Raw genomic sequence first — 24801 nt, forward strand, 5'->3', positions numbered from 1 at the left:
AAATAACTGATTACAGTCAAGTGTGATTACAAAACTCTCTGAACAGTAAAGTTACCATGCAAGCTTTCCCCTGAAAATATTTGATGATGCTTTTCAGGGAACCCAGAGCAGCACTCAAGAATTATGATTCTATCACACTGCTCCTGGACAACAGTTCCATGGCAGCAGAGAGAAGAAACTGGAATAGAACTTTTTCTTTCAGCTGTGTAAGTCTGGGGAAAGTCTGACATTAACCCAGAGTCCAAACTGCTCTAGACTGAACCAGAGATATGTCTGTGTAATTCAAATGAAATTTAAATTGAATTTTTAAATCAAAGGAAAGTAGGAACTTAAAAAAAAAAACCTAAACCAACAAAATAAAATAATCCAACAACACAAACCAACATGGAAAACCATTTATTTCATCTCTATTGTCTCCATGCAGAGCAGACCAATACAGATGAAGGGAGAAAATGCATAAGAGCAGCTGAAAAAATAGAGCTAGAAAATACAATTCTCTCTGCATTTCCAAAAGTGACAAATGTGGTGGAGTGATGCTCCATTTCCTCCCAAGGCTCTCAATCCTCAGCCCCAGGGCTGATGCAGTAGAAATCTACTGAACCCCTCCTTCCCACAACCCCATGCTACCTCCTACCAGGGTATCTTCCCAAGAACCACAGACTATCCATGCCTGTGATAGCAGCCAAGAAAAACAGCTCAGAAATTCTTTGTTCAGTGTCATCCACTTCACATTCCTGAACGCTGAGTATAAAATCCTGACTGTGGTTTTCAGTCTTGGCAAGGCTCAGTGCTGATGCAACAACGCCAACTCACGGGCACTCACCTGGCAATGCCTCAACTTAAATGCCAGCCTTATTTTGGGAAAGACATCTTGAGGAACAGCAGGCACAACTTTCTGTGCAAGCCTGCTTCCTCCAGAGCCCTGTTACAGGGTCTGCTTAGCTGCAGTCCCTGGGCAGAAGGAACCCCCAAAGGTAGAACCAGAGGGTTGGAAGACTCCTCCAGTCCCTGCAGGGTAACTGGATTAATCATCCTTCCAGGAAAGCAGGAAATGAATGCTACCTTCAGACCTCATGACAATTGAATGATGGAGAGAGTAGCTGGCACAAGAAGACAACTTTGTAAAGAGGAATAAACAATTGCACTAAGCCTCCCTCCTTGCTGCAGTGAAACTAGTTACTAATGTAAATTCAGGGAAAGGAAAGCTGAAAAAATTCCAGACAGCAGTTCCTGGGCAGACAGAACTGCAAGCATGAGCTCTCCAGCACTCACTGAAAAGTAGGACAGGAGCTGTCATAAAAAAGAACTGTGTCAACAGTTCAGGAATCTCTTAGGAAGTAGTGCCTCTGCTGTGGGCAGTATACCTGCCTTGCTGCTCTGACCTTAATTGCCCTCTCAAGGCACGAGTTCTCTTGGTAAGGCCCTGGGCAGACTGGAGAGCTGTACTGCTTCACAAAAGCTGTTATAAGACTGAGCCAGGTTGGTGTAAATCACACTGTGGCACCTGTTTTATGTTCAGTGACTCTGTTAGTTCAATTAGACCTGTTTTTAAACAAATTTAAGCAAAGTTGAGTTCTACAGAAGGGATGATCTAGTAATTGTGCACATCTCTGTGGCATTAAAACATCCCTGTGGAATTATGGCCTGGTCAGCCCTATGAGCTGGGATGGAGGAAAGCACTAGAAATTTTACTAATTTTTATTGGTCTCAAATTGCCAAAGATTTTATCCCAGGCATCACATAACAGAAAACTCATCTTAAAGCATACTCATTGTCACCCTTTCAAATCCCTTTCTCACCTTACTTAAAAATATTTTCACCAGCAGTTTCAACCTTCCCATCTAAAAGCTGTCAGTATTATTTCTTATTCATTCATCCTCAACAGATGAACTCCACTGTGAGGTCAAAACCCCAGAAATAGGCTGCCATCTACAGCATGCTCTTAAATACTCTATACTGAGCAGAGGAAAAGCTAACCAGGAGTTATCAGTTGCTGACCAGGCTGTAGTGTTCAAGCACCTCTGCCATGACAGTCTAGGGGGACTGCAGCCTGCTGGTCAGGTCTAACATGCTACACCTCAAGAAAGCTCTGAAAGACTTGTGGGGCAGATGGTGCATGAATCAGGTCTCATGAGCAGGCTCAGAAGCATGTTCAACTAATGGTTATGAGGAGAGGGAGCTCAGTCACAACAGCTACATGGCTTTCCCTTCAGACATGAGCGTGCTGGTAGCTGGCAATTGAAGAAAAATTTAGTGATCATTTGTCAGATAAACAGTTGGGCTGTGCTGGCTACTGGAGTGGTTAGGGCTGAGGCAAGTAATCTCCAAGCTGAGTCATTTAATTGTAGTGACCTACCCTAAAGTGCCTCAAGCTGTTGGCTCAATTTCAATGTAAACAAAATAGACCAAAAGAGCTGAACTGCTGAGGCCAATACTACCTTTAGGAACAAGTGGTGTCAATGAACAGCTGGAGATCAAGTTGCAAAGGGTCTCTTCCCCTCTATCTCATAGCACCATCAACTTCTCGTGGGTAGGGGGTTCTGGCTAAAGCTTTGGTTCTGCCTCCAGCCCTTAAAGTGGTAGGAAAAATCCTTTATCTTCATCAGCTACAGGAATCACCTCTGCTGTTTTCAGGCAAGAGCTTGGGAGGTGCAGTTCCATCAGAATGAACCAAATGAAACATCATTCACTCATAGTGGAGCAGTCATTCAGTTCATTTCTGCCCAGTGTATCTTTTGCTCCATAAAAACCAACCAAACAAAAAAAGAACAGAAGCCCTCATGTGTGGATTTTAGCAGAACAGGGATAGGAGAGCCAGGGAATGAAGTCTTGCACAGCCAGACCTCTCTGTCACCCGCTTCTCATACTAGCAGCCAGATCTGCGCGCACACACGTGGGAAGTAACATTAGTGTTCCTTATTGCTTTGTAAAGCTCAGAGTCACTGTGGTGGCTCTGGGAGGCATCATGAGGTCTGCGCAGAGGTCACTCAGTTGTGAGCGCGAGTAGCACCATGACTGTAATGCCCGTACACAGGAGCAGAATTTGCTGCAGGGAATTCCTGGGAAAGAAACAGCAAAATTAGAAGGAGCCATAAACCAATCCCCATAGGCAGCTGCACAAAGCTCTCCAATGATTTATTGTTTGCCTTTTCAAATTTACCACGTGGAGAACAGCAGCTGTATGAAGTCACTAACACAGATGAGAAGACCTTCCCAGTACCCCCAGCAAAGGAGTTGTCTATAAACTGGCATGGACTTGCTCCACTCAGCTGCAAGGCCCAACTCCAGGCTTCCAAATCAATTCAAGCTGATTCAGTCATGCAGCTATTCAGATACATATTCATGGCCTTTCACTCACGAGGAAACCAGCACTTATACAGCAGGTGCACAGATACTTTAGGGACCTCATCCAGCTAACAACTACAGTTACAGAAAAAAAAAAAGCCAACAAATTTGGCCATTCTTTTAGCACTGTCTTGAGTTTATGTTGGATTGAAGTGACTGTGTACCTCCCACTTCTGCATATTCTGCCAACAACCTCTGCCAACACAAGAGGTTACCAACCCAAATTAACATTTCTCCATGAAGTTCCTACCTCCTCAGAAAGAACTGTGGAGCTGGTTTTTTGAGCACTGTTTCAGTCCTAACTAACTAGGTGAACCAAGGCATCTTATTTAAACTACTAAAGTTACTTGTCTTATTACAACTAAAATAGGAGGGAACATTCAGGAGCAGCTCTGGCAGCAGATCTGAGAGGGCCTTTACTGTGGAACAGCTGGATTGGACCTGCTACAACCTTAATTAGACTGCAAGAAACTAAAATAATACACGAGGGATACCCAAATACATTGGAATATATATACCAGTGCAGAAGAGAGATGTCTGAGGTGGAATACAATGACAGACTATGAAATGCTGAGTGATAAAGAGAAGCAAACTATTATTTTTCTACTCACACAGCAACACACTGAAACCTAATAAAAAAAAATCAATACGCAAGAGTGTAAAAACCAAATAATAAGAAGCATCACTTAACAGTAGAGTCAAACTCTGCAAACTGCTGCCAAAAGGAGGTTGCAGAGCTGTGAATTAATGGATAGGGTCAGAGAGAGAAGCATGGAAGGATAGATTCACATGTGGTTATCAGACATATAAGCCTCTGTGGGGCCCTGGTTCAGACAGTCCCTACACCAGTATGTACTGGAAGCTGAAAACAGACTGGGCAGTGGTGTCCTTACTGGATATGTTTCCCAGGAATTTTCTCTAGCTGGCCCTGCTGCATGCTGTGCCAGCACAATCTCTGGGACTCACCCAGGTGAAAGCTCTCATTTACAAAGGGTCTTTTTAGTTCCACAAATGCAATAGATAGCAAGCAGTCTATTTTGATTACAGCCTTGCCCATAGGATTTGGAAAGCTGGCATTCACACACTTCCAAGAAGAGGCACAGGGAAGGCTTATATCCCTGCCCCCTGGCAGCATGAATTGCTGCAGAAGAACAGGAGGGAGCACTTACCAAGGATTCTTTTCCTCCAGGAGATCAGGCACAACATTTACCAAGGCAATGTACAGAAATCCTCCAGAAGTGAAAGGGAGGATCCAGGCTACTGTTTCTCCTGCACAAATACAGAAAGCTTCAGTTATTACTGAGACAGAGCCATGGGACCCAACAGAGAAGGGAAAGAAGATACAGAAGGATGAAAAGCACTGCCTCCTCTCCCATTTCTACAGAGGTCCCAGGGAACCTTACCTGCTCCCTTTGGTGACTGAGCACATATTGCAAAGCAGGCTCCTAGAATTCCCCCCAGAGCTGTGGAAAGCTGCATCTTGGCTGCACTCCAGCGGTCAAAGCCAGCCCGAAGTAGGATTGCAAAGTCTCCAACCTAAGAAAACCAAGAGCTGACAGTTAATGAACTTGAATACTAAATTCCCAGTTACAAAGGTCATTCACAACAAGGCCAGTGCTTTAAGACTGTTCCTGGTTTTCAGTGTTGTCAGTCTCCCCAGAGGAAGCTGCCTTCAAGAAGACAAGAAGATGTCAACCAGACCCAGACCTCCTCTTAGTAGATGAAGCACAATGTAACCCCCCTCACAATGGCAGGATACAAAGCCCTCTCACCTCGTGTGGGATTTCATGCAGGAGAATGGCCATTGTGGTTAGGAACCCAACCTGCAGTTGAGAGAAACAGATTAGGAAACAATTCCAGTATTCTTGGATGAATCTCATCAGGTCCCATACACTTAGAGGGATCCAGCTGGAGCAGCAGATACCCCATCAGTGCAGGGCTGACTGGGAGTTTATCATTCTCACAGTCATGGTGGTCCAGCTCAGGGGAATGGACCACCATAGTCCATCATCAGTGTTGAAGACAAAAGCAAAAATGCAATAAACATCTCAGCCTTGTCTATGTCCCAGTTTCTGAGATGACCATCCTCATCATGTTATTTCTGGACTGTCTTTTGAGTAGATGAGGGTAGATGAGCTAATCCATCCCCTAATGCCAGTACAAATGACTAATGTGTCCCCAATTCAAAGAAGCTCTGCATCAGAGGATCAGGATAGGGTTGGGCTTTACTGTAGCCTGCTTTTTCTCAGAAAATTCTAGCAAATAGGAAGGAACTCCTTGCATTTTTTGGCTGTTTTGCATGTTGTACCATACTTGAGACAAGACCTCTCTATTTCAATACACAGCTGGGGAGAGAAACCTTACCTTTCTGCTAACCAGGAAGCTGGCTGCTACTGCCAGGCCGTGTGTGAAGTTATCAATGGTGTTGGCCAGCAGATTGAGGTATCCACTAATCTGTAAAGAGAAGGAAGAGCCCTTGATAAAGGGAGAGATGTAAGAAGACAAAAAAACCAGCTTAGACATGGGTGATGCAGTCACAATCAGATGGGAAAGGACAGAGCACAATGCTTCTGCTGAAAATCTTGAACTATGTCAGTGCTTCAGTAAAAACTACATTGTAGTTTTTTGTAATTTTTGTAATTTTTGGTTTTAGAGTAAAATACCTTTTAGGGCGGGCAAGTATTGTCTGAGATTAGAATAATTACTATATGCAAATGATGAAGAGCTCTAGAAACAGAAAAAGAAAGGAAAAAGAAGAAAGCCAAAATGCAAGAATATATTTAATTCTAAGATGAACTAATTTTAGGTAACACTGACTAATTTACACAGGTGACCGGCTTCAAATATGACTTGATCTTGTTTTCAAGTCATGTACTTTAATATCCAACTGTTAAATATCTCCTCTTCAAAAGCTGGCAAGAACAATGCAACAGAACAAATGCTGCTGGAATTGCTTTCTCTAACTAAATAAATCTTCAAACATTGTACCAAAAAAGTTCGTGCTTGTGGGTTTGCTTTCCCTTAACAAAGAATCAAAAGAGAAGATAGTGATGACAGTCACCAAAAAACCACCTACTAGAAGGCTGGATAGCATGTATCTGCATTTGCATATAAACACATTTCTTAAAATTATAAGCATAAAGCAGCTGTCATCCTCACAAGTCCATCTCCAAGTTAAAATTCCCTATCATTCTAACTAGGGTCATCTCCTGACAAAATCTCAGTATTTGACCTAAAGTAATTTACAAGGGTACCACCCCAGCTCTTTAGCTCACAGGTTTTTGGGTTTTTTTCCATCATATTTAACAAAAACTACTTCATGTTGGTCCTGAGATACTGCACTTCACTATACAGGACTTCAGTTTAAATTATTATCAAACCAGGAGTTAGCCCATGTATCAGGCCATCTCTGGACTACAAGAACTCCAGATATAAGGCAGTATCCAGTGAGTGGAGACATTGTCTGGAAACTGTGAAACTCTTACTTCACCACAGCATCAGATGCCAAAGTTCAGCCAGACAACCACAAGTGCTGATGGACTTCATCAGCTCTTTCTGCTCTTGTGCTCTTCCCTGTTTCTATCAGCTCTGCTTGGGGCATCTTGCTATCATTTGTATGCCACAACTCAGGAGCCTTCTGTCAAACCTCTCTCTCCAAAGCACCACCTCTCTGCAGGGCATTTTTACTGCACCATCTTGGGGCACCGTTGTAGCCTCTAAATTTTTTTAAGTGCACTCATGATTAAATGCAAAAACTAAGAATTAAGCAAAGCCTACCCAACTTTTAAGTAATAAGCTAAGTAACATCTCCACAATGAATGCAAAAAAGATCCCTGCATGTTTTTATAAGAAAGGAAACCCAAATAAATGCATGCAGGCAGACACAAAAATGGAACAGTTTTACTTCTCATTCTTCATACTCTCATTCCTAGACAGCCAAATATGACTAAAATTCTCCTTTTCATGTTTTTTTTACGTGATGGCGTTTTCCCCACAGGATAATAATAATTATTCACAGAAGTTTTACACAAAAATGCTTTCCCATATCACTCTATAGAGGAAAAAATAGGCTTCATGATTAAAACATTACGACTTTTTGTTGTCAGTGGCTTGGGCAAAAGCTGTCACTGAAAGAAGCAAAGCTTTGGAGTGCTCAGAAATAAATTGGGTTGATTTGACAGTTATGAGCCTCTGACATTTACATTCTGCGAATCCCTAATAGGATGTTCTCATTGCTCATAAGGAGCACAGCCAGATGAAGTGTTTATATTCATGCTTCAGAATTAATGTCACTGTGTAATAAAACATACTTTCACAAATCAACCAGGACCCCATGTATCACAGGGAGAAAGAAAGAATAAGCAAGGCAAAAGTAGTGTACACAATGTTTTTACCTGTTGAGGGAATAAGGCTGCAATGAGGGACAGAACTGATCTATGTCTGCAAGCAAAGGAAACCTCCCATCTGCCATTTTCAAGCTAGGACAAATTCTAGCAGCAGCTAAAAAGCAGAAGTTCTAATATATATATATGTGGACAACAGTCAACTCACTACAACTTACTAATAATCAAGTCCTGAAGGGTGACTTTGTTCATTTAAATAGTATCTTTCCCTTTTTGTTTGCTGCAGAAACAGGGGTTTCTGAGTGAACAGAAGAACCAAAATTTTGTCATGCTATGAATTTCACTCCTTCCTTCATGAGTACCTGCTCTGCTCACTCCCAGCACCACCACTTCCCTGCAGGTGCCCTGCCCAGCACACATGGTGTGGCAGCCCTGTCCCCAGCTGCAGCCGTGGCACCCCAGCTCCAGCTGCAGCTTTCAACAGGGCATCCCTTTGCCTTCCCCCTCTACTGTCACACTGATTTTTATGGAACTTGCAGAAATCTGATCACCCTCAAGATTCCTGACCTCTCCTGAACACAAGGAAAATTAATTATGGGTTCAAAAGTTATTGAAAATGAAGGGCAGAACAGATGGACAGACAGATGGGATGACTGCTTATGTTGTTGCCTAAGGAAACAGGCTAACAACGCAGGAGTATCTTGGTAGGTTTGATAATTTCCACCCTACCAGGAAGACTATTAAAATATTCAGATTAAAAGATCAGAAGTTAAAAAGTTAAAACTACGCCCGTTAAGTCTTAAGTTTCTAATTCATGCATATCAACAACCATCTGTAAAATTGAACAGATGTGCCAGGATTTTAAAGCTAGAAGGTTGCCTAAACCTTCCATATAACACAACTGAAAGAACTTAATTTAATTTGTGCACAAATTTCATTGTTTCTTAGGCTATCATGTACTCTGTAGAGAGCAGCTTAAACCACAGCTTGCAGCTCACAAGTGACAAAAAATCTGCTGTCTCTAAGGCAAGTTGTTCCACTGGCAAGCTACCCTCAGTTAGAGAGTTGTCTCTAAGTTCTAGACTACTACTGTTTGCTACAGCTGTCACTATTCAAATTTAGTCATTCCTCTACCGGTATTTGTATACTCTAAGTCACCCTTGATCTGCCATGACTACAGAGCTAAACTAAAGAAAGCCACTTATCATGTACTGCAAACTTAAAATATTATTTCATCTCTTTCTGGGCTCCTTTGCAAATTATTAGTAGTATTCTGGATATTGGGAACAGCCCTACTGGAAAAAGCCAGATAGCTGTTTCACTACTGATATACAGAAAGAGGAACTCTCACCTCTCCTCTTACATATTATTTCCTACTCACCCATCCTTCTGGCTGTAGCATCATGAGGGAAGAATGTGTTCAGAAAATTTCCTACTGTAATCCTCACATGTTTTTCCAATGCATTGACTAACTAGAAACTATCCCTATCTTGTAAATAGGATCTGAGGTCTCCTTCTTAAACTATTCCTTATAATTGCATGTATCAAAACCTGTTAAAAATTCAGCACTTTTTTCTGATGAAGTTACTCAGTTTAGCTGCTATCGCTGACTTCATGCAGTCACAATGTGCCATTTATGTAACGCAGTACCTGCAAATGCGAAGATATACTATTTTTATAAATAATAACTTGGAAAAATAATAACCCAAACAGATTTGAGGGGGGCTGCATTAAACCAGCTCCTTTGGATAACATCAAATAACAGATTTTTAATACAGCTAGTATTAGCAAAGTTGATTAGAATGGGGGAGAAAGTTGTGTTTTATATACATTTGTCATGACCTTTATTAAACAACTTTATGCCTGAATAAGAGGCAGGAAAAATGTCTGGTTGATAAGAATGTATTTATCTTACATAAAGTCATATCAAGTAGCATTATTTACATTATTATTTTTTATATTAGGACCATGCCCTGAGCAATTGTATCACCTATCTGTGTTTCATTTCTACTTGAAATCAGTAGTCTATAGTTCCTTATATAAACCCTTCCAAAATTAGGGCACAATGTTTCATAACCCAGTAATACTAGTGTCTTCACTACTACCACCTCTAGAAACAACCACGTGGCACCTTACAGTGTTATGTACAAATTACATGAATGTGACAGATGTCAAAAATACTCAGTGACCTCAGCATAACTTCCATGTTCTGTAGGAAGAGCTATAAAGTTACAGCAAAACAAATTTAAAACAGAAAGACTGAAGAGCCTCTGCCTGACCACATATCCAGCTTTGAACTAGTTCATGAAGCACACTTTCTGTCCATAGTTACTCTCATACAATCTTGCACATTTTATGGGCTTTCAAACTCAAATTGCAGGTCCTCCTTCACCAAAGCGGTTGTTTACTCTCTCTCTTGTAATGCTCACCCAAAAAAGGGTTTTCAACAGTACAAAGATAGTAACATGGAACAGGAAGCAAAGCCAGTGTAGAGGTTTTCCACTTCCCCATGGTGCAGGACTCTTCCTCCACCTCCAGTGCTATGAGCCTGCTGATCTCCCTTATCCCAGCACTACAGGCTGCCTGTCTGCATGCCAAGCTGATTCAAGAAGTTAAGTTAGGAGAGAAATAGACCAGGGGGTGGGAGGTGGGTGTGTGGGTGTAGACAAGCAAATTCTTTGCCTGTTTAGCTCCTTGAATAGGCTCACTGTGAGGTCAGATGAGATCCAGTGCAAAGGAAGCAATGAGAAATACAGGTTTGGAGACAGAAGTGGACAAGAAGTCCTTTTTGGCAGCAGGTAAACTGATAATGTGAGAAATGAAACTTTTAAATTCTACACTGGTTAGCTTCAACACACTTCCTAAAGGTGTCAAAACACTTCCAAAAGGTGCCTTAAAAGGAAAAGTGCAACTCAGAATCCAATCCAGGCAGTAGAGAACAGAGAAATCATGGTGCAAAAAATTAAGCAAATAAAGACATATTAACTATAAAATATAGAGTAATAAAATATGAAATTCTGTATTTTGGTAACAGAAGTCAGCCAAAATGCACATCATCACACTTGTGCCTTTATAATATTGATTATTCCTCTTCCACATAAGCTGCAGTGCAGATTTTCTCCAAGTCTGCTATTTCTTCCCTGCTGTGACCAGGACACACTTTGACAGAGTAAAATTAAGCACAACTCAAATGCTGAGTTCCCCACTCAAGCACAGTCTTTCCACAGACAATTCCTGAGTAAGAAGTGAAGGTGAGTTTGTGTGCCTCTTACCTTGATTCTGTTGTTTTTTGGACCAGACTGGAGAGAAGAGCCATTACACTGAGCTCGTGCTCTTTGGGACTGACAGGACCCCTTCGGCAGGGGGCAGCCACTTCCATTGGGAATCTTTCCAGATGGTGCTTTGGAATCACAGTCCTTAATTAGGGGAAACAAACCTGTCACTGATTTTTTTTCAGTGATGAATGAGCATGAATCAGGATCAAAAATCCAGCCTTCACCCTTAATCCTTTTGTCCTTACAATGTGACTCAGCAGGTTTGATACCCCAGTTTAATAACAACTGCCAGAAATGAGACAGATTCAGAGACCATTGTGACATCTGCCCTGAAAGACAACAAGAGCTAACACCTCTCAATCCTCAAGAGAAATAGAAAGGGGAGGAATTGGAGTCACAGTCCCTTGGCATGAGTCAAGTTCCACTAGACAGATAAGAGACTGAGCCTGCGCCTCCTGATAGCAGCTGCTGCCCAGAGAAATACAACTCCACCTGGGCAGGAGATGGGGAAAAGAGTCTTGCTCTCCCCAGTGCATCAGAACAACTAAGTCTACAGAATTATTCTATAGCTGGGATCATCACCTTCCAAACAACAAAATATTTATCTACGATTTCAGCCTCTCTCTGAATGAGAAGATGAAGTTCCTTTCGGGCATTGAAGTCTCACATTGAGTAAAAGCTTACACCTAATTGCTCTTATGTAGTGCCTGACCTACAGGTTCACCTCTCAAAAGTCATGGCACAGCAAGGACTGAACAGTCTAAAGGAGCTGCAACACGAGTTGTGCAGATCTCTGAAGACTAGGTGTTCTCCTCTGTCCTGGAATTATCCTCTGCTACCTCATCTACACCTCCCCTTTGCACCTGGGTGACTCCTTTGAATTTTCCAGTCACAAATTCCTTCTACCACAAAAAATCACCCAAACAAACACCTGGTCCAGGACATAACCAAGAAGAAACATCTTCAAGAAGGCTGGCCTTTGTCCTGACTGAGGACCCAGAAAGAGAGTGAGTCACGATGGGTCCGTGGAACACGCATCAGCAAACTGTCACCCCTCAAAGCTTACTTGAGCAAAAGTCTGGTTTGCAGAGTGCTACAGCTCCCAGCCCCCACAGAACAGGAGCTCTCTTTTACACTTACCACATAAAGAACAAAACCAAACCAGAAGTGAGAAATCTCAGTTAAAACCACAAAACAAAAGCCTGAAGATGAAATCTACTCCTACGGACCAGTGGCAAAGAAGTGGCAAAAAACTCCCAAAGGGCAATGACAAGGTACTCACAGCTACAGGATAATTTCCTGACACTGTCAGATAGAACAGATGAAGTATTTAGTACAGAGCTTCAAATATAAGAGTACTCCCCTGCCTCAGGCTGCTAACTTACCACACCAGGATACTCCTCCTCTTTCTCTAAGAAGATCTTCTCTAGCACCAGGAAGGTCAGGAAACCAATGATCACCCAGAGACCCAGAAGCTTCTGCTGCTGAAAGCTCTGCCCTTCTCCTGAAGGTCAAAAGAGAAATCTTCATGTCTCAAATACATAGCTTTTCACACATTTCCAAGACAAAAAAATAAATGACAGTGGAAAAACTCCCTGCAAGGTAGGAGGAGTAAACACATCTCAAAACAGATTAGTTTAACTTCCTCATTCTTGATCTAACAGATCTCATCATCTCGAGACCCTCAGAGTGAGAGCTACCATCCCTTTTTCCACTTCAGCTCAACCCAGAATATTTCCTGACAACACTGGGAATTTCCCTGAGCTCCAGAGGCAAGTGAATATTACATCAACAAAAATCCAGCAGCTGTACCTACTGAGAAGCAAGCCCTGACATGAATTCTGCCATTAGTGGAGTTAGAAACTCACCTTCCCCTTTCTGCCACACCTCAGCAAGTTATTAAGCCCAAAGCTACAAACTTTCTTTTCAATTACAGCCATGCTTGTGAGATAATAATCCATTCAGTCTCACTGCCAGAATTGGAAACTGCACTGCAATGGAAGAACAGAACGACTCTGTACCAGGACTTACATGGGTCAAGGAAACCTTTACACTTCAGGACAGTCTGGCAGAAGCAAACAAGCTTGAGCAGGAAGACAGAGTAATTTGGGAACCACTGTAGAAAGGGTGAAAAAAAGTACTGGAGGTTTTGCTGACAGTGCTATTGCTGTGGAAGAAGAGCACTAAAGGCCTGGCAGATTTGAAATCCCAGGACACAGGTGCAAGAAAGTCTGGGAAACCCAGGGCATCATCTTCCCTCTCTCACATTTTCAGTAGGAAAATGACTTCTTGGTTTCTCAACAGGTGGGATGCAGCAGCACTTGCCTTCTATGATATCAATTTGCTGAAGCAGACAGATACAAACATTATAGGTTTCAGCAACCCTGGCTATTTGAGGGATGAAGGAGCTACACTGATCCCAAAAGGTCTATACCAACTCAGTGTTTAGTTTGCTGGCAAACACAAGTTTCTGTCACCTCCATTTTCTTCTTCTCCCCCTGCCCCACCCTCCAATCTTAATGGTGGCTCTATAGACAATGTTCCATGATTTCTCATGGAGCAAAGACTGCAACACATGAGCTCCCATAAATCAAAGCATCCAACAGAGGGACGGGCCCCAGTTAGTGCCAAGAAAGAGGTTCTAGGAGTAACAGTCTTATAGGGACAGATTTGTAAAAAAGGTGCACCTGATCCCCAACTAAGATGGTGAACATGTTCATGTACCAGATCACATACACAACCATAACCTCCCATCAGCTTAAAGAAGCATTCCCTTTCCTTACAGAAGGAACAAAGGAAAATCAACAGAGATTTACAGGAGTCCAAGACATGATAGGAAAAGTCAATAAACAAGAAAACCATTCCAAGGTACTAAACATAAAGAAACCATGGCAAATTGAGGAAGCTTTTAATTTCAAAGTCTTTGGAGGATTGCTGAATACAAAGATGAAGTATTACACGTGTGGATTTTTATTCTCACATCATTCCCTAGGCATTTGCTTTTATATATTACTTGAAAAAGGAAACCAGCCTAGACCAGTTTTTGGGCTGACCTAGACTGGCTGGTCTTGGGCTTTCAAGGCAGAACAGACTCAAAACAGGCACAGCACAAGCTGCTCCCAGGCACATAAGGCTCTCATACCTGTTGTTGCACTGCATGTGTAGGCCCAGGCTTCAGGAAGCAGGTGGAGAAACACATTTCCCAGCAGTCCACCAATTGCAAAACTCAACAACTGCTTCAAACGCTGTGACCCTCCTAATAAAAGAAAAAGAAGGAACAAGAAGAAAAAAACTCAGCTAGGAACCAAGACATCTCCAGCTGAGATTTTTCACGAAGAAACCCAAACTGGAAGCATCTGCAAAGCAAGCTTTTGAAAGAGAGAGCACAAACCAAATGGAGTGCAAGAAAAAGCCCTGACAGCACTTGGTTGGGACAGTAGTGTGTGGGTCCTGAACCAAGCAGGGTGGAAAACAGTACTCTTTGTACAAGCTCCATCCATGGCTTACACTTGTCAAAGGACTCCCTTTCAAATTCACAGGTTCATTAAATTCATTAAAGTACCAAAACCAGACTTTTTATTTTAGAGAACAACATTTCTGTGACAAGGTCCTGTTCACCACTGTGTTGCTGTCACATCCCAGGACATTTGGCTTCAGAAAGGCCAATGCAGCTGGCAGATTCACCTTCGGAGCACAGCGCAGCTCCCGTCTCAAGGGGGATCACCAGCAAGGGGAAGACCCCACTCAGCCCCACCATGAAGGAACCGATGAGGGAACAGATCCAAGCATCCAGCCGCTCGCTGCTGAACAGGTGTCCCCAGGAGTCTGCCTCCTTGTCACACACAGAACCAGAACTGGCAGCAACATGACTCCTTGGGAGCTGCTGAGCTTCACAGGCCGCGATCAGCAACAAGGAGAGCGTCCCATCAAGCAGGAGTTTTTGTTTTGTCATTGCTAAGTGGTCTCAGCCGGGCTGGCCAATCTCTGAAAAGATAAGGGGAAAGAAGACGTGAAAACACGTTCAACCCTCTGTTCCACCATCCCAGAGGAAAAGCCTTGGCCATACCACACCCTCCCTTCAGTGTCTTAGCACAGGTATGAATACCCATGAGGAACACCTGAAACTCTTCTTTATTTCAACGCAGCACTAAAGGGAAGAGAAGCTGTTTATCAATGGGGCACGAAACTGAGACATCTGGGGAAAGCATCATGCTTTCACTATTTCCCTTCAGATGGGCTGGACAAGGACTACAAGTACCCTTGTTCTTGCCCTTCAGTATCCCAAGGCTTCAGCAAAAGGTATTGACCAGAGATGCTACCAGGTAAGTCTTCTCTTTGGCATGGAACAGCACCCCTGTAACAAATTAGGATGCAAGACAGGCAACATAACAGAGGTCTGTAAACTCATGAGTGGTGAAAAGATGGGGAACAGGGTAGATTATTCACCATCTCATCAGACACAAGTGCTGACATCCATCCACATGGAGCCAGTGAGGGTCAGCTTCAAAATAAACAAATATGACCCTTCACCAGTAGGTAACTTGTGTGATAGCACTTCTCCAAAAATGATGAAAAATTTTACATGCACTCATCTGAAGACAGGACAAGTAGTAGAAAGACAAATCTATTTATTGTTAAGGGTTAAACAGCTCACATGAGACTCAGAAATTCCCTGATATGAGAGGAGTGGGAGAATGGAAGTGTTCTTGAAAAATACCATATCTACTTCTCCTGATTTTATCCTTTTGTAGAAGGATACTGGATTAGATGGTCTCTTAGTCAAAATCAGCACAGCTGTTAGTAAGAGCTCTGCAGTCACAAGAAAACTGAAGAGGGCATGTTAGAAGAGAAAAATAATTACAGTCATTGACAAAGCGGAAAAGAAAGCAAATGATGTAAAGGCTGAAGTACAAATGTTCCTTCAATCTCCAGAAGAAAAAGTGAAATGTGACAAGCAAAAATAATTTGGAAATGGGAGGAAAGGGTGGGTTAGAAAAAGACAGACCTAACAAATGTTCACAAAACAGCTCAAGAGGTAAAAACAGCATTCACCCAAAAGCATGTAAGAAACAAGTCTAATCTCTGAAACATCAGTGACCATCTTTGAAAATTTACAGGAGTATGGGAAGGCCACAAGAAGGCTGGAGAAGCATCATGCCTCACCTACCTTTATAAAAGCAAAAAAAAAGGTGGGAGAAGTTACCACCAGTAACTTCAATCCTCTGAAGGACTCTTGATCAAATTAAATGATCAGTTGGTAGTTACCTATAAGATAAGAAATTGATAAAGATATCAAAGCATTAAGTAACAGCCAGATAGAAAGGAACCTGAAACTCTCAAGATGAAATTCAGGATGCTGGAGCCAATCTAAGGCTGTGGATGAAAAGGGCAATGTTGCCCCTTGTCCCCCCCTCCTTCCCGAAGCATCACCTCTCCACGCTCACACCAGACTCCACCAGTGAGCGGCATCGGAACAAATGAGCAGGAAAAACTGCTTTTTTAAACTCATGGCCCTTTGCCAATTTCAGTCCCTGAACAAAAACACTGCAGGAGGAAGGCCTAGCTGCAATCAAAAGCAATCAAAAAGAAATCAAGGGACAGGTCCCATGGCTTCTCTGAAGGAGAACACCAATCTCCAAGCACAGTGACCATGAGGAGCAGGGATGCAAGAAGGAACCAGTGAAGACACAGACTTGGCTAGTTGATCAAGGACCACTAAAGCTATCACTTTTCTCTTACAACAAAAAAACTAAAATCCCTCAACACAGCAAGTTCAAACCAGCTCAGGATTTTAGGGCATGCAGTGTTTTCATCTGGCTGCAGGAACCCCACACTTACCTACAACCTACTATCAAATTTCAGTAAGGATCAGTAAAAAACAGTACACTGAGGGCTGGGGAGGCAGGTGTGAAATCGAATGCAAATGACAGAACAGTAACTGCAACATGCCACAAAGGAAAATCACACACTGATTGAGAAATTAATTCCAAGCCAGCAGGCTTATGTTGCTACAAAAATGGTAAAAGTTATCCTGGGACATAGTAGGAGTCACGCTGTGGGTGTCACACAGGTGAGTCCTTAGCCAACAGACCACATCCAGCCCCACATATTCTTCCTCATAAAACATATGCAAAAATCTGAGACACTGCAGTGGAAAGAAAAAAAAACTAGAGTGTAGAGAGCATGACCTGGAAAAACAACCAAAGGACCTGGGTGTGTTTAGTCTTAAAAAGATAACACCAAAGGAACAGAACAGCCTGCATACATTAAGAGTCACAAGAAAGCGGGAAAGTACTCAACTATTCGTCCACATCAGTTCAAATGGTAAACAAGATTAGCCTGAAGATGAAGAAACAAATATATATAGTGCCAAACTGGGGATATACTGAAACTAGTTATCTAGGATGCAGAATTTCCAGCACTATTTTTTGTTTGGGTTTTTTTTTTTGTTTGTTTGGCTTTTTAATTTTGATTTTGAGAAAAAGAAACAGCTGATGCAGATACCATTCCATTGCAAAGATTAGATCCCTTCTTTGAAGTCCTTCAGGCCTCCACCCCTTCCAACCCTGCAGTGGGCCTGATGGATGTCCTCATCTTTTATGATTGAATTAGACCTATAAAATGACTGAGAACTTTGTGAGGAAAACACAAAAAATAAATCAGAATTTATACAACTGTACATGCCTATGAAGAAGCAACACACACACAGAGCTCAGCAATGATGGGAAGCAGCACAAGTCTTTTCTGTAACATTTCACAGCTTTTGAAAATCAATCTGGAAAAGTAAACACTGCAATTGATTCAACAGGTCGATTTCTTGCCTTTCATTCTCCACACTCACAACCCACAAAAGCCCCAAGGGACACCTGAAAGGGTCTCAGAGACTGAGATGCAGTAGCACACAGGACAAAGGTCATGTCCAGGACTCTGAAAAAGGTTTGCATACTTGGCTTCATGTTGTTCTTCCAGCCTCAAAAGGGATCAGGTTCCTCAAAAAGGGGATGGTGGTGGAAAACAAATGGGTATAAAGCGTAGAAAACTGATTCCCCTAACTCACATTAGTGTTGGTTCAACTTTCAGTGGTCCACAGGTTTTTATTCTGCTGTTATTCACGTGAGGAAAAAGCAGAATATTTCTTTATTTCTGTGCAGCCAGACCATCATTACATCATGCCTCAGGAACAACCCCATATCTCATGCAATAAATTCCTTATGTTTATAAAACATCTACGAGAAACTTAGTGTATTGTTCAGGACACACCTAAACTGCTCTTTGTGTCCAGCTAATTGTTTAGAGCATATTCCCAGCATTTCCTTATTCCTAACACATCATAACCACTTGCTAAAAAAAAAAAAAAAAAAGCAGCACTTTTTATCTCTACAAGCTTCTCGCTTCTCCATCTCATTAGAACACTAGCAAAGTCTCTAAATTCAAACTGGTTACCCCTATGGCAAGTATTTAGGAGGAAGAAAATAAGCAGTGAAGATGTAGTCATAGGAAAAAAACTGCTCAAGAGGAAAATGGAAAATAATACCCTGTCAAAACAGTTGCAAAGGGTGGAGGAAGTCTATATCTACCCTTAATTTTAGACAACAACATCTGTTTTAGGAACCCAGTCAGAGAATGTCTTGAGAAATTTCTAGAGAAAGCACTGCAAGCTCTCAGAGACATCTATGGTCACAAGGCAGAGACATAAACAGGTTTAGAGATGTGTTTTCTCAAGTAGGGTTTATCACATACTTAAGAGCATGCAACTCTGGGAGAAAAATAGCCAGCAGGTCATTTATGTATCAGGTTTGTCAATTCTCTGTCTGGGACCACCGCTCCCAGCTGTGCCTGATTCCCAGCCTGGTGACCATGACCACTGGCAGCACCCTCCAGAGCACTACCTGTCTGAGCATTCAGGACTCAGGTCTGCTCAGCTCATCCTGCAACAGCCTCAGGACTGGAATAACCATTAGGTTTTCCCAGCCCAGAAAGAACAAGTGAATGAGAATTTGCCATTTACATGCTCCTGTGCACGGGCAGAGGAAGCTGCACACCAAGCCAGGAGATCCAAGAGGCTCCCAGGGCCTCCCCTTCCTCACAGTCCTCATTGAACTTCTCTGAAGCAGGCAGTGACTGAGAAAACATGGACAAAATGAAAATGCCAAGGCAAAAACCTTCTGGAAAAGAGAAAATGAAACATTGACATGATGACCATGCTTCTATCTATTACTCTCTTCCTCAACATTCTGCCTTCTCAGACCACACAATTTCTTCTCTCAGCGCAGTTGCTCATTGCCACATAATAACACTTCAGATGTTGTTGAAAGGAAAAAAAATTAAAAGAAAATGCTTTTTTTACCAGTGTTTTCCCTGGAAGCCAGTTGCCTGGTATTACAATTGCAAAAGAGTACTGCATGGAATGGAAAAAAAGTTTTTTTCCAGGGAGGAAGCATAATTTTCAGCCAAAAAAACTGCATGAGCCACCTCCCTCCATTAGCCCCGTGGAGAGTTTTGAATTCCTCCTGGAAACCCTGACCTCGGCAGAAGCACAAAAGGTCTCCAGTACTCCCTGAGCACTCCCTTCTCTCTGAATCACTGCCCATCTCTAAGGAATGCACGGCTCTGGTGGGACCCTTCCCTTTTGCCCCATCCCTCTCATAAAAAACCACTCTGCACAGACTGCACTCAGATTTCTGCAAATGACAGTGTGCGCAGCTAAAAGTTGGGGATGCACAGGATTACAAACAATGGGTGGCAGATCAGAAGAGATTACAGACCCGGGGCAAACCTACGAGCTGGCAAGGAAGGCATTTAAAACCGACTGAACACTAACGGAGTTTGGGAGACTGCGACTCCTTCCCCATTCTGCATCCTTTCATCCCTAGGATGAGAGGGAAGTTTGAGCACCAGGCAATGCCCTTCGTTCCCCCGGGCTAGCTGGGACGTCTCTCCTCCCAGCCCGCTCTCGGTGCAGCCCGAAGCACAGGCCGGGCAGACCGGCCCGCTCCCGCTGCCCTCGCCCAGCCCGGGCCGGGCTCCGGCCCCGCTCTCACCGCAGGCGACTGACGCGGCGGGCCCGCTCGTGTCACTGTCTGTCACATCGCGGCGGACGGGACACACAGCGCGGGTTTTCCATTAGAGGAACGCTGAGCGATGCAAAGCGAGACATGCTTGCCGCGGGGCGAATTAGCAATGAGCGCTGCTCCCGCACCTTTCTGGAGCGGCACGCTGGCTGCCGCCCGGGGTCCCTGTGCCAGTGTGGCCGCGCAGACCCGGCCCCCCCGCTCCGCGCGTCCCGCGGGGCAGCCCCCGCGCCGAGACCTTCCCGCGGCATCATCTGCCGGAGGAGGGACTTCCAAAACTTTCTCGGCTGCGTCCCGCGGGGACTGCGCTAGCAGCCCCGGGCACGTCCGCAGCGGCAGCCGCCCGGCGCCGCTCCCCCGGCGAGCTGCGGCAAAGGCGGGTGCGAGGGGGGACGCGGCCCCGGGAGTCCGGGGCAGCCGCGGCCCCGGAGCGGGCGGCGCGCAGCCCACGGTCCCGCCGGGCCGGGGCACCTCTGCCGGCAGCAGCGGCCCCTCCAGGCGCTCCCCGCCACGTCTTTCCCAAAGTTGTCCCTCGCTCGGCCGGGACAGACCCCTCCAGAGGGGGGGGGTTGTCCCTCGCTCGGCTGCGCTACGTGTGGCGCTGCCCGTCCCCGCTCACCCCGTCCCGCCGGCCGAGGTTGAGCCGCGCTGCCGCACCTGGCCCCGCCGTCCCCCCTCGCACCGCAGCAGCGGCCGGCCATGGCCCGGCCACCCCCGCCCCCGGGCCGCCCGCCGCAGTTACCGTGCGCCACCGCCGCCGCGCCCCGGGCCGCCGCTGCCATCCAGCCGCGGCTCGGCGCGGGCCTGCCCCGCCCGGCGGCCCTCGGCTCCGCCTCCCCCGGCCGGCCACGTCGGTCCCGGCCTCCTCGGCTCCAGCGCCGCCGCCCCGCCGGGCACCCGCTGCCGCCGCCGCCGCGCTGTGCTTCCGGCCGCGCCGCTGTGTCCGGCCGGGCCGGCGGGGCGGGAGCGGGGCTGCCCGCGGGCACGGCCAAACAAAGTGCTGGGAACGGCCCCTCGCGGAGCCGTCACGGTGCGCTGTTTGTGCACAGCGCCGACCCCCCCCGGGCTGCGGGGACACGCGTGCTGTGCGAGACCCCGACTTCTGGAATGTGCTTGCTGAAATTTATTTTTTCTTTATTTTTTAATCTCCCTAAATGGATTATAAATTCTTTGGGCTGCAGATGTCTAGAGACAAGCACAGTGTGAAACCGGGGTTTGAGCAGAACTTCTGGAAGTTGTTAAAGCAGAAGAAGATGTGGCTGAGGACTGAGCCTCGAAATGCTTCTGAAAGATACAATGACTTTTAAACAAATTTGCTTCCTCCTCACAGGTTCACTGCAACCTTCACGATAAATCGTGAAGCACCAGAGCTCCTTAAGCACTGGTGCCCTCTTAGTTGTGAAGGTTACCCACTGTTCTTGCAGAGATTTGCAGAAACTGCGTGTGCTTAGGAAACTAGGTCAGAAGAGAATAAAGATTTACCTTTATACAAGCCAAGCTAGGTTGGACCTGTGTTGTTTCCAATACAGACACTTTCCAGAATGTACTGATGTACCTTTAAGTTCCATCTCCTACCATTTTCCCTGAGACGCAGAACTTGATTCTCGTTCCAGATTTCAGAATGAATCCTATTTCCCAAGAAGGCAGTGCTGATGTTGGTGCTTCTCGCTACGGTTTCACCCGATCTGATTACATCACACTAATGTCATGCCCTGGAGCAGGAGTTAGGAATTAAGTCAGCCGCAGTCGCCTGCAATGGTTTAGTGGCTCTTCCTGCATTCGTGTAAGAACAGCACAATCCTACAGGCTGCTGCGCTGCAAATGCAGTTAAAGATAAATTGTATCTTTCCTGCTTACAAGCAGAACGTTTATATAGGAAGCCGAAACTTTTAAGATAAAGTATTCTGCATTTTGCTCTCAAATTGTACAATTTATAGGTTTTGAGTTTTACAGCTGCCTTCCTACTGCTATCCTCAGCCTTCCTGAGCCTTGCTCCAGTGACACAGTTCTCTGTGCTGATGGATCATAGCTGTTATTATCACAGTTACAACAGGCACCCCCTCAGGTAAACCAAACCACACAGAGAATTTCAACTATTGCAAGCAGTAGGGGTACCATAGTCTCAGTGAAATGAGTGGGTTTGCTTTTGACTCCAGTGATGCAGGAATTCACTCCAAGGCTCTCCATTTTTAACACATCCTGCTGTAAATCAGCACAGGAAGTATTCTGGATTAAATGTTCGCTCTGTACCTCATGTCGCCAGGTGTCAGCTGCTGTGCATCAAATGGAGCTTTTACACTGTTGGTGGCTGTACAGTGAAATTTTCAGTGATAGTCTAGAGATTCATATGAAAAAATCAGGGATCTGGGACCTCCTCCTGACTCCCCCAAGCCACAGAATCACTTCAATATCATTTATCTGAAAATTACTTTTAAGTTTCTGTATTCTCTGCTGAATTATTTCCCCAGCTGAGGGTAAAAAAAACCACAACAGATCACTTTTAAAGGTAGACTAGCAAAACAGTCACTATATATTCAGTTCTCTTTGACTTGTAACTGATGCTCTTGCCTCCCTAATGTCCTTACCTGAGTGTCTCCAATGCTTACCCTTATTTACAACATCTGTAGTCTTCTTGTATCATTCTTGCAGGAGTGGGACAATGATGGAACTGAGGGAGCTTTCCAGAAGAGAGTTAAAAACACAAAAAGTAAACTCATTACAGTTCAGTGGCACCATGAAGGCAGAGACATGGGATACACCTCATTCACAGCCCTGAAAGGTTGCTATGCTGCACATCCACAAAAGGCAAGAGATAGCAGTGGAGCACGGGACGTACATTGGTTACTGAAAAATTAAGTCACTCAAAAGTATTAGTCAATTAACGACAAATGCTACATACACATCGATATTGTTATTGTTATTATCTTTTAAAGTCCTACATTAATTGATAAAGGAGTATATTATTAGCTGCGTCACCCATATGAAAAATCCGTTTACAGTATTTCGCCTGAAAAAAAAAAAGGTTAATAACTATAAAAGGAAGGACGGAGAATCAGTTTTTCCCGCTGTCCCGGCCGGTTCCCGGGAGTGCTGGCCGCAGCTCGGGAGCGCACCGAGCCCCGCGGCTGCAGTGGCGCGGGGGCCCCGCGCGGCGGCGCTGCCCGCCCGCCCAACGGCGCCGCCGGGAGCCGCGGGCCAGGCCCGGAGCGGCCTCGGGGGGAGCGGGGAAACCCGCCCGCAGGGAAGCGGGTGTGGCCCGGTGGGTGGGAGCCCGTCTGTGGGACACGAGCAGCTACAGCTGTGTGAGGCACCGGAACGCCGCGCGGAGCTCACGGCACCTGAGCGGCCCCGCGGTTGGCCCTGGGCGCGGCACCGGCCCCGGCAGTGCCTGGCGGGCGCGGGGAGCGGGGCGGTACCGCCGGCGGCCTGTACCCACGAACGCGCCGCGTTGTGCTGGCAGGACACGAACAGCCCGAGCTCAGGGATGGTGTCACCTTCCCCCGGTCACTCCGGCGCCATGGGAGGCTTTCCTTTAGCCAGGCACAGCCTCGAGTGTCTCAGAAAGCCTGGCAGGCTTCTGCTCTGGCTGAAGGACGGGGTCCTGCAGAGGAGCCTGGCTCCTTGGCCACTGCAGGGGAGTCTGCGCCTTCCCCAGAAAGACATTTTGACAGCTGAATTTCCACCACAAAACTTGCTAATAAAGGGGTCAGAGTGGCTTAGTAAATTCATGCTTCCTCACACCTAATAGTACTCTCTATACTCTGTCCTCGGGACCTTCTAAAACATACTTTTTCTTGTGGTACAGTAAGAAGTTCACTTTTGTAAAAGGGTGGGGCCTGAGCACTGCCCTGATGCTGCACTTGCTACAAAGAAAAGGTACCAGAGCCCCAGCAACACTTCTGGAGAGACCACATCAAAACATCTCTGGAAGGCCTGCATGTGGAGGACTCGATGTGAAGCACTGACAGAGGGCATGGGCAAGCTGAGAAACAGGGCCAGACCATGGCATTTAAAACGACAGGGCAGAAAGATTTTTAAATTTCCCAATAAAGGTGGTCAGACACTGGAAGAGATGTCCAAGGTTTCTGTGCTATCTCTTGGAGATTTTCAGCAGTTCAGCCGGCCCCGACCTTGAGCAACTTGATCTACTTGTGAAGCTTCAAGCAGGAGACTGGCCAAAACGACCTCCTAGAGGTCCTTGTCAACCTAATGTTTTCTATGATCCTCTGATTCAGAAAAAAACACTCTCAAGGGTTAAGTGAATCAGAGGGAGCCCTCAAAGTATGTGAAAGGAGCTGTGAGGCCCCAGCAGAGGCATTTTTGCCCACTGTTTGGTGGGGCCAAAGGCAGTAACACTGTTGCCTGGAAGTCCTGCTCTGACTCATCCCAGGAGACATTTCTGCAAGGCACGGCAGAAAAGGAGAAGTGACTGCTGAGCCCTGAAGGGGGGTGGGGAGGGGAGCTGGCCCCATGGAAGCTCAGAACAGGGAATTTTAGTCTTACTCATCATATTATTTTTGTATTTGGGTTTTCAGATGTAAAGCTCAGTATTTCTGTCAGCATATTAACTCTGTGTGCACCTCAAGTTTGTCCACTTGCAGCAGTGACTCCTTTTATGCCTGATACCATGCACAGACACACAACTTCCAGCTGGGAGCTCAGTCTGACTAGCACTTTACTGGTGTTTGTAAGGAATAATTGAGCTGCCTGGTCAGTGCTGTTTAATCTGGGCAGAACTCAGTGCCATTCTGGAGGAAGAAGAAAAAA

General features: G+C 45.2%; 1 protein-coding gene across 2 annotated transcripts; it reads right to left on the bottom strand.

Moving 5' to 3' along the window:
* Positions 1-381: 381 nt before the first annotated feature.
* Positions 382-20990, bottom strand: SLC39A13 (solute carrier family 39 member 13). 2 transcript variants are annotated; one of them, XM_054634682.2, is made up of 11 exons: positions 20777-20990; positions 16131-16228; positions 14648-14947; positions 14106-14219; positions 12349-12467; positions 10961-11104; positions 5710-5799; positions 5118-5168; positions 4749-4881; positions 4515-4614; positions 382-3059 (listed from the first exon to the last, which is right to left on the bottom strand). In XM_054634682.2, exons 3-11 carry the CDS (start codon positions 14913-14915, stop codon positions 2984-2986), a joined length of 1095 nt encoding a protein of 364 aa, XP_054490657.2. In that variant the 5' UTR covers positions 14916-14947; positions 16131-16228; positions 20777-20990; the 3' UTR covers positions 382-2983. The 2 variants fall into 2 exon arrangements, with proteins under 2 accessions (XP_054490657.2, XP_077036170.1); XM_077180055.1 differs by lacking the exon at positions 16131-16228 and having other exon boundaries at positions 20777-20989.
* Between the last annotated feature and the right edge of the window lie 3811 nt (positions 20991-24801).

Source organism: Agelaius phoeniceus, chromosome 6, assembly GCF_051311805.1.
Source record: "Agelaius phoeniceus isolate bAgePho1 chromosome 6, bAgePho1.hap1, whole genome shotgun sequence".
Taxonomy (NCBI): domain Eukaryota; kingdom Metazoa; phylum Chordata; class Aves; order Passeriformes; family Icteridae; genus Agelaius; species Agelaius phoeniceus.